Source organism: Hemiscyllium ocellatum, chromosome 21 (genome assembly GCF_020745735.1).
Source record: "Hemiscyllium ocellatum isolate sHemOce1 chromosome 21, sHemOce1.pat.X.cur, whole genome shotgun sequence".
Lineage (NCBI taxonomy): Eukaryota > Metazoa > Chordata > Chondrichthyes > Orectolobiformes > Hemiscylliidae > Hemiscyllium > Hemiscyllium ocellatum.
In genome coordinates, this window is record NC_083421.1 from 26123052 (window position 1) to 26141146 (window position 18095).

Genomic DNA, 18095 nt, shown 5'->3' on the forward strand with positions numbered 1-18095 from the left:
CTTCTTGAATCCTCTTCGCAATTTCCACTCCCACATAGTTTTGAGCCATTAGAACAAATGGAAACATTATGATTGAAAATATTTGCAAAATGTTGGAAATATTACAATTGCTGTCTGCATCCAAACATGTATAAAGATGATAAAGGGTTGTGTGCCTTAGGGAATCTCAGTTGTAACAACCTGCCATCCTGAGAATGATCTATTATCCATGCTTTGTTTCTTTTGTCTGTGAATTATTCCCAATTCATATCAATGTATTCCCACCAATCCAATGTGCTCTAATTTTATTTACTTTCCTCCTGTGTGGGACCTTATTAAATTCCTTTTGAAAATCCAAGGACACTACATCCTCTGGCTGTCCTTTATCAGTGCTACAGTTAGCGTTCTCAGAAAATGAGGAGAAACTGAGGAAGTAAACCAGTGTTGACTCTGCCCAATATTACCATTCCATTCAATATTAACAGTGTAGTCAAGGGAGGTCTGGAGTCCCAGGACAAGGGAGGGGAGGGAGATCAAGATGAAGGAGAGTGGGTTGGGGTGGGATTAGGAAGTGGGGCGGGGGAGGGAAAGTGTGAGGACAAAGGGATAGACAGGGACCTGGGAAGTTAGGAGGGTCAGCATCAGGCAGTGGAGAGAATTGGAAGGGTGGGGAGAAGGGAGCGAAAGCTTGTGGGGAAGAATATGAGAGACCCCTTCGATCTCCCCCTTGACTCGCCCAATCCCCCATCCCTAGTCCCCCAATAGTTTGATCCCATGTGCATGTGCATTTCTGGGTGAGCACACAAGCGCGGATGCCCTGTTGCAGTGTTAACAAACACTGCCATATAAATGAGGCTTAACAGCTGACTTCATTGATAAACATCAGCTCTTAACATCACCTGCACAACACACAAGGTCATTGCTTCCCACAACATCATCCAATCACACTCTTTGACCTCTTTCCTCCAAGTACCCAGATCAGAATCCTGTTGCCCTTCTCCCTCCCTCACTCCCATTCCCCTCACGTTCCCTACGCCTCAACTTGAGAGCCCCCAACTCCCAATATTTCTTCCTTCTGTCCTTGATTCCTGGTCATACTGGTCCCACAACAGGACTCCAAATTCTCACCTTTTCACTGCGTTGAGGCTCCCACGACTTTTACCTCTGCAAGATTATGATCACAACCCCTGCCACCAGTTGTGTAGCAGTGGCCTGGTCAGGCAGTGCCTTCTGCAGCACCATCTTTAGTCTGTTGAGGTTCGAGGCCCAATACACAGAGTTCCTCAGACATCCCCTTTGTGCTCTGGCTAGTGTGTCCCTAGTGTCTGCAGGTGAGTACTCACCACCTCATTGATCCTCACTCAGTTGAGCTGCCAAAAATACTTGTTTCTGTCACAAACCAGATAACAATGAGATAAACTGACAGAAGACCTTGATTGATTTTTTAAATTCATTCATGGGATGAAGGTGTCACTGGCTAGGTAAGCAATTATTGCCCATCCCTAATTAACTAGAGAGCAGTTGAGAGTAAACCAATTGCTGTGGGTCTAGAGTCCCATGTAGGCCAGACCAGGTAAGGGCAGCAGTTTCCTTCCCTAAACAGGATTGGTGAACCAGGTGGGATTTTCCAATACTCGAATCAAAGTCATCCTTGGACTCTTATTTTCAGATTTCTACTGAATCCAGATTCTAACTATAACGAGATTTGAACCCAGATCCCTAGATTAGTAACTGGGTGTCTGGATTGACAGTCAGCAATGATACCACTCAGCTATTGCCCCTCGAGTAGGAAAGAACGCACTTTTCTTATTATCTTCAGCCCATATCTTTTGTTACTCTGTAATATTAAGTACTGTACATAAATTTATAATTAATTATGCTGTTCCTGTGTCTTTATCAATGTACAGTTTCTCAGAAAAAGCAGCCACTTCAGTTGAATAGTTTTTACCTGATTCAGTAGCAACAGTTGAGATGATGTACAAGTTGACAATTGTAGCAGTATATCACAAATCTTCGGGAGCTCTCTTGTTATTTGTTCTGAGCTTATGCACCAACCAATCCCTTAGTGATAAATGAATACTGGCTGCTTTGTCACCCCTGGGGTTTAACCTGCCTTCAAATTCTCCATTCTTTGCTGCTATCTAATGGATGTCTTTTCAATTTCACATCTTGCAGTACATATGACAGGAAAAGGAAGTGTATTATTAGCTTCTACTAGTATATTACAGTAGTCACTATATTTCAGGAACACTTCATTTACTGTAAACTACTTTGGGGTGTCTTGATAAAGCACTGTTATCAACCAAGGCTAGCTCAGTCTTTCTTTTGGTGCTTCTTTCTGGTTCTCCTTATTTTTATTTATCGAGTCTGTCCTTCCACTCTCCCTTCCTTCCTTTCCATCTCAAGTATTCAGTGCCTTACTTTTAAGATCCTTATCCTTGTTTGAGTCCCTCTATGGCCTTGCTATGTGTACTGGAATATCAGCTGAGATTATACCCATAGGTCTCAGAGTCGGACTCTGTCCACCCTTGAACTCAGGATATTTTGACTCCCTCTTTGACCTTGCTATGTCTGTAATCTCCACCAGCCCCACAAACCAATTGCTCCTCTAATTCTGGCCTCTTGAGCAAATACAATTGTCATCACTTAACCGCTGGTGGGTGTGCTTTCAACAGATTGGGCTACGCGCTCTGAAATTTCCATCCTTCACCTCAATGTCTCTCTACCTCTTGTCCCTCTGTGAAGATAATTTTTTTCTGCTTACTTGACCTATCCTAATTCGTCCAGTGTCTGTTTCTCAACATCACAATTGCTTTAGAACATTCCTGTGCCCCGGGATATTTTAGTGGTGCTTTATAACATGCACAAGTGATTCTTATTTCCTCTCCTTCTGAACTTTCCTTCTTGTCTCACCATTCTATTAGCCTCATTTATGCTGGCACTCAACAATCACAATTGCATCGTCAGCTGCCTCCCAGCATCGATCTACCAGGTGGATGGAGAGAGATTTAGACTGATGGTGTCCTAACTAAAGCCATTAATGCCTGGTTAGCTGCCCCAGACAAGTTTGACTGCTTCCTGAAAGTTGAAAATTAAAGATTGTCATTGCAATCACATTATAGATATTTTCCAATCAACCTTTGTTTTTTACTCACTTTTGGGACATGGCTATTGCTGCCTGGCTGAGCATTTATTGCCTGTCTCTAGTTGCTCTTGTGAAGGTGGTGAAGTGCCTTCTTGAACCCCTGCTGTGGGTAGACTCTCAATACCATTAAAGAGGGGATTTTGACCAAGCCACAGTGAAGTAATGCCAATATTTCTCCAAATCATGATGGCGAGTGACTTGGAGAGGAACTTGCAGGTGGTGATATCATTACATCTCTGCTGTCCTTGCTCTTCTAGAGGGAAGTGGCTGTGGGTTTGGAAGGTGCTGTCTGAGGACCTTTGGTAAATTTCTGCAGTGCATCTTGTAGTGACAGTGGTGGAGAGAATGGGTATTTGTGAGTGTGGTGCCAGTCAGGTTGGCTGCTTTGTCCAGGATGATGTCAAGCTTGAGTGTTGTTAGAGCTGCAAGATTCTAGGCAAATTGGGGAGTATCCATCACACTCCTGCCTTGTGGACAGGCTATTGGGCAATGTGTGCTCCCTCTTCAAGGATACCCAGTTGCAAAAGAGAGGCAGGCAGTCAGCACAGATGATCCCCTCTGTGGCTTATTGCCTGGGCCTGTTTATAGCAGCCTGGTCAGGCCCAGGAGCAGACCCACAAAGAGGCCCTCTGATTTGCCAACACCCCTCCCCACTGGTTACCCAAAGATCCAGGAGCGTGAGACTAATGTGCAACCAAAAGCACAACAAAAGGTTTTTCAAGTAAAAAGGGAGTGCAATCACCCATAACCAATATGTACATGGTCCACAGACTCTATGAGTGCCACAAAATAAACAGTTGGGCTGGCAGTCCATGAACAATTGCAATGTGCAGATATAAGGGACTGCTGCGGGCAACACCCTCCAGCCCAGGGACCTGAGGCAGGACTCCTGGGTGGAGAGCCCTCCACTGGGGATCCCTGCTGCCCAGCAGCGGGTAAGTACGCCAAGGCATGAGTGGGTGGCGGACAAAGAGTCACAGTGAATGGTGTGCAGCTGCAGCCTTACCAAAAACTGCCTCTTTGCAAGGTGGAAAGGCACACCACACATACCCAAGAGGTAGCTCAGGTTACACATATAGTCACTTTTAAAAAAAAAAATTTGACCTACTTTTCCTAATCTACCTGTGCAGAGATGCTATTACACACCTCTCAGGTTGGTTGGATTGAACCGGGGCCTCCTGGGTCAGAGGCAGGGACACCATCTCTGTACCAGCACCCCCCCCCCCCCCCCCCAACCCCAGCCATAGTCATAATGTATGCACTTGCAAATTCGCTTAATCAACTGAGTAACCTTTAGGCTCATTGTTGAGTTAACTGATACTGCTTACTCCTGATCCCACTCAAATTCAATGTTAGCTCAGAGTTTAGAGGTTCTTGTGGTAATGTCGCCACCTCTGGGACAGGTTTTCTCTGGGTTCACTTCTCACCTGGAGGTGAGAGGTGTGTCACAACACATCATGTTGACTGAAAATAATTCAGATTGAAGTGAGACAGCTTTCCCCTGCCTCTCAAGGTCTGCCCAGGAAACCTTATTAGTTGCTAGCTGTAATGGTAAGCTGCTGACCCCCTCCTTACCCTGGCAGCTGGATTTCTGCCTTCAGGATAGTGAATCCCAAGAAAGGTCTGTCCCTGGTCAGTTTAGTACCTGACGTCCACTTGGGCCTCACCCTCAAAAGCAGCACTTGTCTCCCACCAATTCTTGACTTGACAAACTGAATCCAAAACAATTCAGTTCAACTTTATGGAGAAATACAACATGGCAACCTACTCTTCTCTTGAAGGTCATAATCTAAGATGTCTAAATCCACATCTCATTTTGGCCTTTACGTTCTGGAATTACTTTAAAATCTTGTCAAAAATAGAAAACTGTGGTAGTTTTGATCTACGTTGCGGAGATCTCCTTTTTACAAAGTGCCCTTCAATGCCAGATGGAAGATTTTGCAGTGACTGAGTCTACGGGCAGGGCATTTCACCTGCTCCTTGTTGCCCCATTGCAGTTCGTCGCAATTAATTTCAGTGAACATAATTTTCATGATTGTCCCCACTGTCCTTTCTCTCCTCATCCTGAAATCATTGACGCCCTGCTTGCTCAGTCACCAGCTTTCCAAAAGCACTTTTTTTCCTCTCTCTAAGTATTTTGACAGCGAGCAGCAGCAAGATAATCAACTGGAGACTGACCGTTTCCTTGCACAATGTCCATACGTACGTGTCTATTAACACTCATTGAATAGTGATATGGAGTGGGCATCCCAGGCATGAGTCTTACTCGTTTTGTGTGTGTGTGTGTGTGTGTGTGTGTGTGTGTGTGTGTGTGTGTGTGTATGTGTGTGTGTATGTGTGTGTGTATGTGTGTGTGTGTGTGTGTGTGTGTGTGTGTGTGTGTGTGTGTGCGCGCGCGCCTCTCTCTCTCTCTGCCCCAGCCACCTCCCTCCCTCCCAGCAGAGGTTTACTAACTCCTATGATGGAGCCTATGATGTGTTGTTAAGTGGTGAGAGGATGGACTGGTTGCAGAGTCTTCACTTTTTTAGTGAATTAATGAACAGAATGTATTCGACATGTTTATATTAAAAACAAAACTGTTGAATTGTTCCAAATCTGTAGGTTACACTTTTGAGATTTAGCATGTTTCCATTTAAAGACACTATCTGATCTTTACTGGCCTTGGGGTTTAACTTCATCTGCGTTTTGATTAGTGGCTGTACTAAGATCCTATTTGCATGCTTTTAATGCCTTCATTAACTGCTTTATAGTAAATGAATTAAAGGTTACAATCAATAAACAGAAAATTAATGTGAGTACGTTAGTCATGCTGCACAATATAATGTTCAAAGGAAGTTAAACCAGCATCACTGAGAATGATATCCAGAAATCTGACCTTGTGTAATGCAGCACAGATTCACAGAAATATAAAAATATCAGCAGGCCATTTGGCCCTTTGAGACTGCTCTGCTGTTCAATATGATCATGGCTAATCATCCAACTCAGTACCATATTCCTGCTTTTTCCTCATACTCTTTGATCCCTTTAGTCCTAAGACCTATAAACTATAAACTAATTCCTTCTTGAAAGCTGCCAATGTTTCGGCTTCAACTGTTTTCTGTGGCAGAGAATTTAACAGGCTCATCACTGCCTGGGTGAAGATGTCTCTCCTCATCTCTGTTTTAAATTGTCTACCCTGCATCCTTAAACTGTCTTTCTGCACACACTTTACCTGAACAACATTCTAACATTGCTAATTGGGCTTTTGTGGGTTTGAATATGTGCAGTCACTATTTCAGGTCTTCAGATAGAGTTTGAGATTTTAGGATAGTCATATCAGGGAATACTGAAGTGGTTTGGACCCGATAATAATGATTCCTTTTGTTCTAAGTTTCATACTTTCATCATAAACTCTTATGACTGTATTTATAATTGGTGTTACCAACTTAGCTTCATCTGTCTGTAAGTGCACCAGTGCTTTACTGATGGAGTATCATCTTTCTGAAGAGTTGTCTGAACTCCCAGGCTGATGAAGGTTATCCCACATGAGCATCTTGAAGAAGAGCAAAATAGTTCTCCCCGATGTCCTGGCGAACTTGTTCCTGAACTAATATCCAAAATCAAATCTATTTGGTCTTTACTACATTTTAATTTGTGAGAAGGTCTTGAGGGCAAATTTGGCTGCCAAGTTTAGATCAGTGACTGGACTTTGAGAGGACATCACGGACCTGTGCAATGCAGTTGTGGCAGTCATTTTATAAATGCAAGTTGTTCTTTTAATCATAACTTCATACAGCACGGAAACAGACCTTCAGTCCAATCATCCATGCCAACCATTAACCCAAACGAAAACAGTCCCACCTGCCTGCACTTGGCCCACATCCCTTCAAACATTTCCTATTCATAGAGTCACCCTTGAATACTGCTTGGTTGGGCAATGATGGCTAAAGAACGGAAGCTGAAAATGTGTTGCTGTAAAAACGCAGCAGGTCAGGTAGCATCCAAGGAACAGGAAATGCGACGTTTCGGGCATAAGCCCTTCATCAGGGCTTATCCTGTTCCTTGGATGCTGCCTGACCTGCTGCGCTTTTCCAGCAATACATTTTCAGCTCTGATACTCCAGCATCTGCAGATCTCACTTTCTCCTCAAGAACGGAAGCTAGCGAGTGGCAGCACCTTGGACTGGTGGTCTTGGGTAACTTGTTGAGTGTAAAAGTGCATTGCAGAACTGAACTGGAGGGGCAACTGCTCTGATTCAGCAAATCACTAAGTGGATTAATGCCTGTCTACATTCTGCGTGGAAAGAAATAGAAGCGATGAGCATGTTCAACATTATCTTGTGATATTTGCCAGTTGTTGGATCCCAAGTTTGTTATTTATTTTGAAAATATTAATTATTTAAAAATTAAATTAATCATGCTTCATTTCACTGCAGAGTTACAAGCAGAATCCAGCGCTCCCATCTCCCCCAGTCTTGTCTGGTTTTGCTTGGAAGAGATGATGGAATGAATGGAGTATCATTGGGAGTTTATTAGCATAAATAGAAATAAGCGAGATGTGTTCAACAGGAGCTTGTTAAAACTTAATATCAGCTGATTGAGTGCTTTGCCTTGCAATTTTGCAACAGCAAAAGAAAAGATAATGAATATTTAATTCAGCTACTGGCAGTGTACTAATAGTTTTGTGCTTCAGATAGTGACAATGGAGGTCAAAAAGACATTCCTGTTCTGCAATAAGGGTGAATTGAATTTATATACAAAAACCTCTTCATTTTGAATTTTCACAGCGTCATGTCTCTTACGCAGGATTTTTTCTTTAACTTTCTAAACATTACAAAATCTGGGCTTTAGCGACCACATCAAATTCTGAAGTGCCAAACTGAGAGTGCACCACAGCTTTCAACATATTACCCTCTCTCACAGAAACACTCACCAGGCTGTAAAGATTAGATTACTTACAGTGTGGAAACAGGCCCTTCGGCCCAACAAGTCCACACCGACCCGTCGAAGCGCAACCCACCCATACCCCTACATTTACCCCTTACCTAACACTACGGGCAATTTAGCATGGCCAATTCACCTGACCCACACATCTTTGGACTGTGGGAGGAAACCGGAGCACCCGGAGGAAACCCACGCAGACACGGGGAGAACGTGCAAACTCCACACAGTCAGTCGCCTGAGGTGGGAATTGAACCCGGGTCTCTGGCGCTGTGAGGCAGCAGTCAGAATTTACTTGCCAGAATTTAATTGGAAAAGAGACCTTTTGTGCAAGCTTCATTTTAAGTAACACTGACTGTAGAATACCAATCCACAAGTTGTTGTCAAAGGCTCAAACACTTGGACAAAAAGTGCCTCAGTGAACGTCTCTTGGACATTGAGGGGGAAGCTAAGCAATAGTTAGATCTCTGCTGTTGTCCACCAGTTAAAACTTGTAACTTTATATTTTTGTGCGAAAGTACTGGAAAAGAGAATTTTAAATGCCAATGTTTTCATTCACCCTTAATCAACTTCACCAAAATATACGATCTATTCATTATCACTTTGTTGTTTTTATTGGGAGTTTCCTGACCACACATTAGCTGCCACATTCGAAGAGTGTGGTGCTGGAAAAGCACAGCAAGTCAGGCAGCATCCGAGGAGCAGGAAAATCGATGTTTCGGGCGTAAGCCCTTCATCAGGAATGTGGGGGAGAAGGGGCTGAGAAATAAATAGGAGGGTGGGGACAGGTGTGGGGGGAAGGTAGCTGGGAAGGTGATCGATAGATCCCAGCTATCTTTGCTCCCCGCTCCCCCCTCTCCCCACCCCCACCGTCTTATTTATCTCTCAGCCTCCTTCCCACATTCCTGATGAAGGGCTTATGCCCGAAAAATCGAATCTTCTGCTCCTCGGATGCTGCCTGACCAGCTGTGCTTTCCCAGCACCACACTCTTCAATTCTGATCTCTAGCATCTGCAGTCCCCAGTTTCTCATTAGCTGCCACATTTCCTGTATTATCCCAGTGACTACACCTCAAATGTGCTTGACAGCACGATGGCTCATTGGTTAGCACTGCTGCCTCGCAACGCCAGAGACCTGAGTTTGATTCCAGCCTTGGTCGACTGTCTGTGTGGAGTCTGCACATCCTCTCTGTCTCTGTGTGGGTTGCCTTCAGGTGCCCTGGTTTCCTCCCACAGTCCAAAGATGTGCAGGTTAAGTGGAGTGGCCATGCTAAATTGCCCATAGTTTTCAGAGATGTGCTAGGTTAGCCATGGGCAAGCAGGGTTATAGGGATGGGATGGGGGATGCGTTTGGATGATGCTCTTCAGAGGGTCGGTGTGGACTCAATGGGCCAAATGACCTGCTTCCACTCTGTGGGGATTGTATGATTCTGTAAAGCATTCAAGATGACCTGCAATTGTGAAAGTGCTATTTCAATGAAAGTGTTTCCTTCCTTTAGTTTATCAAGAGCATGACAGGCAAACTGTTAAAATCCTTTCTACAGCTTCCTGAGTTTATAAAACTCCACATTTCAGAAATGTGAATGATAAAACAGAGAAAAATTTGACAGTAGGAAGTAAGGTTTTGTAGACAGGAAATGCAGACATAAGATATCGGGAATACTAAGCAAGTGTTTCAAAGTGCAAGTCATCTGCTTCTCTCCACCAGCCTGACAGTGAAGAAAATTGCCAGCTTGTACAATAGTAGCCTTCCTTGTGATCTTGTCTGCTTTGCTTGCCAGGCTTCAGTTTGGACCCTAGTTCTAAATGGCATTCATCAGTTAGAATGCATAGTTACTAAATGACCAATTGGTAACTCTGTCACTGTTAGGCACATAGGGAAATGTAAAACCCTTACGCTGGGGACCATGCTGTCAATGGTGAACGACGGAACCGACAGGGAAAATGAGCTGTCTGTTGAATTATGTTGTTTATTGTGGAATGCCACAATTCAGGAAATCTCATGCCTTGTTTGTGATGGGATAATTAACTTGCTTATGCCTGTACCTGTTTTACATTTGTTACTTGCTTGGTTGAGTGGGCAGATTTGCTGTGTGCAATCAGGTGCATGATGGTGCAACAGAACACCCCAATGTCACTTCTGCCTGTACTTTTTTCCTCTTTGTAATGGGCGAGGAGACTGTGCCTCCACTGTTAATACTCCAAAACTGCAGGGGAACCAAGATACAAAAGCTCCTGTTGAAATTAGCCATTTGGGAACAGACGTGAGAAGTTTGGTTTTGGAAACGCTGATGAATAACTGTTTTGCACATCTGATGGTTTATTTTATTTTCTTGCAGGCTAATGAAACATTTGCCTTTGTTGGGAATGTCACACACTATGCCAGAGTCTGGCTGAATATTTCCTCAGAAATCCGCACATTCCTGGAAGAGGGCAGGCTACAGAACCGCATCAGCTGGCTGCAGCAGGTGGGTATGGCTGTGTCCTGAATCACTTTGGAACACGGCAAGGTCTATGAAACCGCGAAAGCAGAGAGAATCCATTGATTTTTCTCCACATTTCTGTCAAATGTTGACTGAAAAGCAATCATTATAATTCGTTCAGTGAGTTATCCGCCAGGGACTTGAGTTGACATCTGTTTATATAATGACTTGAAAGGCATTAATTTAACATACCAGCACAGATCACCTGCCCCAGTGCTTGAATTCACTGCAACACATTGGGCTGCATTGAGAATAAATGAATCCTTTCACCAACACAAATCTATTTGGGAGAAGTGGAATTCTGTTATCCATTAGCATGTGCATAAGCATCGCACATTTTCAGGTTTGGTTGTCTTAAAAATGTAAATCAGTACAGAGAAAATAATCACAACAAAATTTCCATCAGTCTAAGTGCATATTTGAAAGCACGCTGATTTCTCTTGTGTTTCACTAGATTGCTTTAGAATGAGGAGAGGATCTTAAAGCCAAAGGCTGTTATAATCTTAAATTTTAAGATTAGCTGCTGCATGATCTTAAATTTTAAGAGGTATTTTATGTAATTTCTTGCTTTGACTTCCTGTTTCATTCCAAGGAGTGGGAACATCTTGGGAGTGAACAAGTCAAAAGGTTCCAGCAACTGTGTCCAGTACTTGAACCTGCCTTGAGGTTGAGAATGAGTGAACTCCTCATGTGCTGGAGATATTGTGTCGAAATTTATCACAGCAATGACATATCATCATTGCTTTTCCAAATCCTTATCCCTTTTACATATTGCTGCACTTGCAAGTGTCCTTTATAACTGTCGGCATCCCCGACTGCCACCAGAGAATTCTCACCAATACTAACATACTCCCAATAAATACAAATATACTCTCAGGGAGTCCCTGTCATAACTTCCAAAAAGTATTACCCAAAACAAACAGTCCACCCCCTCCCTTGTTCAGGATTGACAGTCAGAGGTCACAATGCCCTGGTTTCAAGCCCTGCTCTGAAACAGAAAGGTATAATCTCAGGTGACATTCCACTAAACGTAGCGAGGCTATAGAGAGATTTCTAAAGTATGATAAGGATTTCAGAATTAGATTTAAGTTTATTGTCACATGTATTCAAAGTTACAAAAGAACAGGAATACAGTGAAAAGTGTACAATGTCGCCAATACACAGCGCCATCTTACATAACAAAGTACCTAGTTACAAAAAATCTTAGATAGAAAAAAAGAGAAAATAAAGTAAAAAGGTTACCATGATCGGTAATTATGCTATAAGTTAGGGAAAGAAATAAGGCTAAAAAGATAGCCATATAGTCTTTCTGTAAGGCATTTTAAAAATAAAGCACCTGATTACTTGAGAGGGAAAGAAGGAAGGGATGGAAGGACAGACAAAGGAAAGAAGATAAATAAAAATAAGGCACACAAGAACGAAGCAGCAAAAGAAAGAACAGAATAGCCTTCTAGTGCTTACCAAGTTACCCCAAAGTAGTTTACAGTAAATGAAGTGTTCCTGAAGTATAGTGACTACTGTAATTAATATACTGGTAGAAGCTAATAATATGCTTCCATTTCCTGTCATATGTACTGCATGCTGTGAAGCTGACAAAACATCCATTAAACAGTAGCATAAATGGACAATTTGAAGGCAGGTTAAACCCCGGTGTGAAAAAGCAACCAGAATTAATTTATTACTAAGAGATCGAATGATGCTTTAACTCCCCTGAGGTACTGAAGAAATGCGAAGAAAGGCACTGAGATGTTAAACTGAGGTTGAGGATAAATTTAAAGGTTCCGAAAGTATGATTCAAAGAAGGACAAGGTTTTATTTTCCCATGTGTCCACTCTTCACCAACATTTCTCCCTCAACCAACACCACAGAAACCATGTCATTGTGCATTGCTGTTCGTGCTCTACCCCTACAATGTCTTTCTAATAACGGAACTATAATTCATTGTCCATGAAGTCCTTGGTTCATCCTGTAGTAGTAAAGCTCTCTATAAATGCAGTCCCTTCATTCCATTTTGTTCGTGTGGCCAACACACAGCTATCTCCAGGATCTGCAGTTTACAGTTTTAGAGCCAATGAATTTGTGTATTGAAGTGACAGCAATATATCATGTGGAGAGCAACGTGGCTGTCTCAGTCTATCGTCCGCAGAAGGAAAATGGCAGAGAGTTTTGTTTTTTGAATGCCCAGGGTTTTCCATGCTGAGAAATGGAAACTGCCAGCAGTTCAGCCTTGTAATTATATTTTGTTCACGTTCACTGGATATTTCCAGACGAGTAAAAAGGAATGAACTACAAGCAAGTGATAGGAGGGATGCTCAGACAGTGAAGCTGTTCCAGAAACTGGCTAAAGAGTGTAGTTAAGATTTTGATGCAAATCTGCCAGCCATGAAATATAGATGGAATCGTAAAGAAAAGTGCTAGATCTCTCCTCAAACCTTTTTGTTAGTATTGTACAACCTACGTATGCACCTCGATTCAATAAATTCTTAGTTACAAATCACACAACACCAGGTTTAATTGGAAGGTTTAATTGGAAGCACTATATGTTGGACTATAACCTGGTGTTGTGTGATTTATAAGTTTGTACACCCCAGTCCAACACCAGCATCCCCAAATCAATAAATTCTAGACAGTTTTATTTTAAATGACACTAAATGCTGAATAAATATTGTCCAAACCAGCAAGAATGTAGCGTTCCTTTAAAAAGATGCTGAGGTACACAGAAGAATAAGTTAATGGCATGTTTCTCAATATTTCCATGAGACTACAATCCAACCGACTGTGTGAATAATGATTGAATCTGCCTCAAAGAATCTTGTTTTACAGTGGGAACTGGGAGACAGCTGAGAATCACTGACTGTCTACAAATTGCAGCATTTCCACATCAAACCGTGTGAAAGGGAGGCTGTATGTTTAGGATTTAAGAAAGGACTTCATCCCATGTTTGGTCAAATAATTCAGACCACTCGCCCCTTAAGGTGTTGTTGAAGTAATAATTCTTGTGAAGTGTATTAAATATTTGGCTCTTGGACTCACTATGACAGAAAATTTTTTTTTTGTAATTCTTCAAGGACACAGTGTGACTGATTTGAAACATTCTGGAATGAGCAATGTTGAGCTGAACTCATTAAATTGTATAAAGTATTGAATCATTTATAGAAAGTAAACACTAATTAACAACTCGAATTGTGTCGTAGTGAAATGGGTTTCTAAGTTTAGAATAGCAAACAGAAATGCCTTTACTCAAAGACAGACAGTCCAGATAACCAAGTTCATTCAGAACATGTGCACAATGGAGTTAAGCAAGTATCTGGAATAGGAAATGTAAGGAAAATGAAAACAAATGAAAGAAGTTTCGTCATTTGTAATCTAGGACACACATGTTGGTTGCTCACAGTTATCTCTGAGTCAAGAGTTTTTGAATTTAGTTCCAATTCCCAAGGATCGAACACAAAAACCTAAAATGATGCTGCAGTGTTGCATTCTTAGAGGTGATGTCTTTTAGATTAAACTGAGGCTAGGTATGCACTCTCAGGTGCATGGAGGAGATCCCATTTTGAAGAAAATTAAGGGAGTGGTGTTGGGCCAATGCTGACCTCTCATCCCACGTCATCAGAACAGCTTATTGTTATCACATTTCAGTTTGTGAGAGGTTGCCATGTTCAAACTGGTTGCTGCATTTTCCTGTATTACAGCGGTGACTAAATATCAAAAGTGCCTTTGGATATCGTCAAAGGTACTTTATAAATGTTAATTATCGCATCCACTTTGCATGTAACAAGCTGGCATATTCAACAATATGGAAATGATTAGTCTTTAAGAGATGGTAGTGAGGAGGTAAAGATTGGCATGGAGACAGGGAGAGCGCCCCTGCTGCTCTTTGAAATAATGTTATGAGACGCTTTACACCCACCTAAAAGAGCAGATGGGGCTTTAGGTTCTTGCACAAGAGTGTAGTATTGCCTTAGACCTGTACCAGATTGTTAGACTCGATTTAGTGCTGAGGTTGCTGGAGTTGATTTAAGTGCCCCACCCTCTGGCTCAGAGACAAGATGGCTACCCTCTGGGCTGCAGCTGACAAACATGAGAATGGGAGCCAGCTGGAAACGACAGGTACTTGGGGGTGGGAATACTATGGGTCTCGGATCCTGTTGCAAAGTTGGAGTTCACATCCTTTGTGTTGTTGATTGCTGTAAGTGACAGGAGCATTGGGGCTTTACCACTAACAAAAGCAGTCATGATCAAATCATTGTGTGTGTTTGTTTCACATAAACAGAGTGAAATGCAATGTGCTGAACCATTCCAGGATGCCATCTGTGCAGGCGTTAATGTAGTTCACATGCTGTCAGATGTTCTTCTTCGTTTCTGGTGTAATCGTAGTCCTAATTAAAACCTAAAACAGAGGGGTGAAGTCATAGGGCCCTTTGGCCCAACAAGTCCACACCGACCCTCTGAAGAGTAACCCACCCAGACCCATGCCCCCTACCCCATTACTCGAGATTTCCCCTGACTAATGCACCTAACCTACACATTCCTGGACACAATGGGCAATTTAGGATGGCCAATTCACTTAACCTGCACGTCTTTGGACCAGAAGGCATGCAGGCATGGGGAGAATGTGAAAACTCCACACAGACAGTCACCCGAGGCTGGAATCGAACCCAGGACCCTGGTGCTGTGAGGCAGCAGTGCGAACCACTGAGCCACTCCCTACTTCAGTAAATCTGCTACGATTTGGTTGAGTGCCAGTGGATTTTTCACTGAGTAGTTGGCATCTTGTTTTTGTTAATAACTGACAAAATTCTGTTTGATTTCATCTGTCACGAAGTTGTATTCTGATGTTCCCTAAGTCTACTGGGAAATTCAGACAAGCGAGTAAGATATTGGTTACCAAATTGAAATGCCATAGCAGTGTCTCCCAGTGAGGGAAAACTGAAGCTTTCAAAGCAAGTTAGACATCCCGTTTTCATATACTTCATGTTGCACACTCAGGTACAAAGAGGTAAAGATGGGTGTAACGCAGTCTGGCATAAATATAAACTGGGCCAATAGTGGACCGAAGAGAGCAAATTGAATGCGAGCTTTAATAGAACCAGAGGAATAGGAGCTGGAGTAGACCATATAACCCTTGACCCTGCTCCATCATTCAGCTAGATCGTTGTTTCTCGTACCATTCCTTGATAAATTTAAAATACAGGAATATCGATCTTGAACTTACTCAGTAACTGTGTCACCACAACCCTCTGGGATAGAGAATTCCAAAATGTCCTATTCTGTGTGAAGGGACAGCACAGAGGTTCAGTAGTTAGAACTGCTGCCTCCCAGTGCCAGGGATTTGGGGTCGATCCCACCTTCTGTTGGCTGTCTGTGTGAAGTTTGCACATTCTCCCTCATGTCTGTGTGGATTTTTTCCGGGTGCTCCGATTTCCTCCCACAATCACAAGATGTACAGGTTAGGTGGATTGTCTGCGCCAAATTGTTGTCGATAGTGTCCAGGGATGTGTCAGTTGGATAGATTAACCATGGGAAATGCAGGGTACAGAAATCGGGTAGGGGTGGGTCTGGGTGGGATGCTCTTTGGAGGGCAGGTGTGGACACAATGGGCTGAATAGTCTGTTTCCACATTGCAGGGATTCTATGATTGTAAGAAATTCCTCCTCATGTCAGTCCTTAAATGGCCTTTCCTTATAAACCCACCACTCACCACAGTCAAGGGCGCATTCTTCCTGCATCTACCCTGTTGACCTCTTAATCCTTTGACACAGGACAATGCCACAATCATGGACATGAGTCTGTGACTATTCTCTCTCCATGGTAAGTATATTCTTCCTTAGATCAGTTAAACAAAACTAGTATACTATCATCTTAAGTGCATAAATAAAAATAGAGTTAATGTTTCAAATCCAATATGACTTCTTCAGAACTCAAGTTAATGCTCTTTCTCCCTCCAAGGAAACCTGCTGAGTTTTTCTAGCACTTGCAGTTTTTATTTCAGATTTCCAGCAATTTGCTTTCTAATCTAAGTGCAGTTTCAACAAGGCTCTATATAAATGCAGCAAGGTTTCTTTACCACTGTTCTCAAATTCTCTTTCAAGAATGGCTAACATGCCAGTTCCCTGTTAGCTTTCACTGACTTAGGGCAAGGGTTCCCATGTCCTTTTGGCTATCAACACTTCCCAATCTCTCCTCACTTAAACAAATACACATTTCTGAGATTTCCCACATTATATTTCATCTGCTAGGTTCGTGGCCACTCACCCAATCTATCTAACTTCCCCTTGACCCCTCTTTGTATCTCCGAACATGTCTTCACACCTAATTTTGCACCATTTACAAACTTGGAAATATTACATTTGATCTCCACATCTAGATATTTTCTAATCCACTTGTTATTATCACAGCTCTGGAGCAGGTAGGACTTGAATCCAGTACTCCTGGCTCAGAGCTAGGGACATTATCACTGTGCCACAAGAGCTCCTTTGTCTCCATGTCTAATTTTTCAAATTTTTTTCTCTTGAATGAAACTTCCACCTTGGGATTCAATTCTACTCAATTGTCATGTACTTTCTTATCAGCCTGTTCAGAGATGTTATTACACACCTCTGGTGCAGGTGGGACTTGAACCCAGGTCTTTTGGCTCAAAGGTAGGGACGCTGCACCACAAGAGCTCTTTAATCCCTATATCGAATTCATTGAGGTAGATTATGAATAACTGGGACCCATTAACTGATCGTTGTGGCCCCCAGTAGTCACTGTATGATTACCTGAGAATGACCTGTTTGCCATCCATAATTATTCAGGCTTGGAAAAGTATGCATCCAGTGATTACTCTGACTAACCAATTAGCCTGTTTTTCTGTTGCTTATTTAGAAATGCACTTTGTAAATTGGATCAGTTAAATAGAGAGCAGAACCACAGAAGCTGTGTGAGATCAGTGAGGCACACACGCCAAACCTTTTTTGCTCTGTCTTTTGCTTTACAGTTCACCTCTGATTTGAAAAAGCATCCGGAAGTACTGAATGCCTCCGATAGTGATATCATCAGGAACTTTCTCAACAGCAACTTCTCCATGCCAAACTCCAGCACACTACTCCAACAGCTGGACACCATTGACAATGCAGCCTGTGGCTGGATCCAGTTCATGTCCAAGGTTAGAATACCAGAAGTGGCTTAAACTCACAGACCCAGTGTACAAAACTTTGCTGACAATCTTGTTTCCTGGAATCATCCACGCGGATTCAGTCTTGGTAATGGACATGACGCAGTAGTCTGCGCAGTTATAAAGGCCATGTGTTGTTTTAACTCACCGAGAAAAGTATAATCAATTTATTGCTTCAGTGTGTGTCAGTGATTAGAACCAAGGACATTGATGGAAACTAGTTTACAAAAAAGACAATTTGTCTCGACATATCTGTGAATATTTTATTGAAAAGGTTCATAATAAAAGTTACTTCCAAGTAGAAACACAAGGCTATTTAAAACATAATAACTGACTAGAGATGTCTATTGGGTGATATGGTCTTTTTAAATGCTGAGTTTTCTTAGCTACCCTTCTATATTAATTTAGTTTTGA

General features: G+C 42.4%; 1 protein-coding gene across 2 annotated transcripts in view; it reads left to right on the forward strand.

Moving 5' to 3' along the window:
• Nucleotides 1-18095, forward strand: part of abca2 (ATP-binding cassette, sub-family A (ABC1), member 2) — a 541802-nt gene that overhangs the window by 324939 nt on the left and 198768 nt on the right. For both annotated transcript variants that reach the window (XM_060841298.1, XM_060841299.1), the window contains exons 11-12: nt 10382-10510; nt 17505-17672. In XM_060841298.1, the coding sequence (XP_060697281.1) occupies nt 10382-10510; nt 17505-17672 (297 nt within the window). The remainder of the gene's footprint in view (nt 1-10381; nt 10511-17504; nt 17673-18095) is intronic.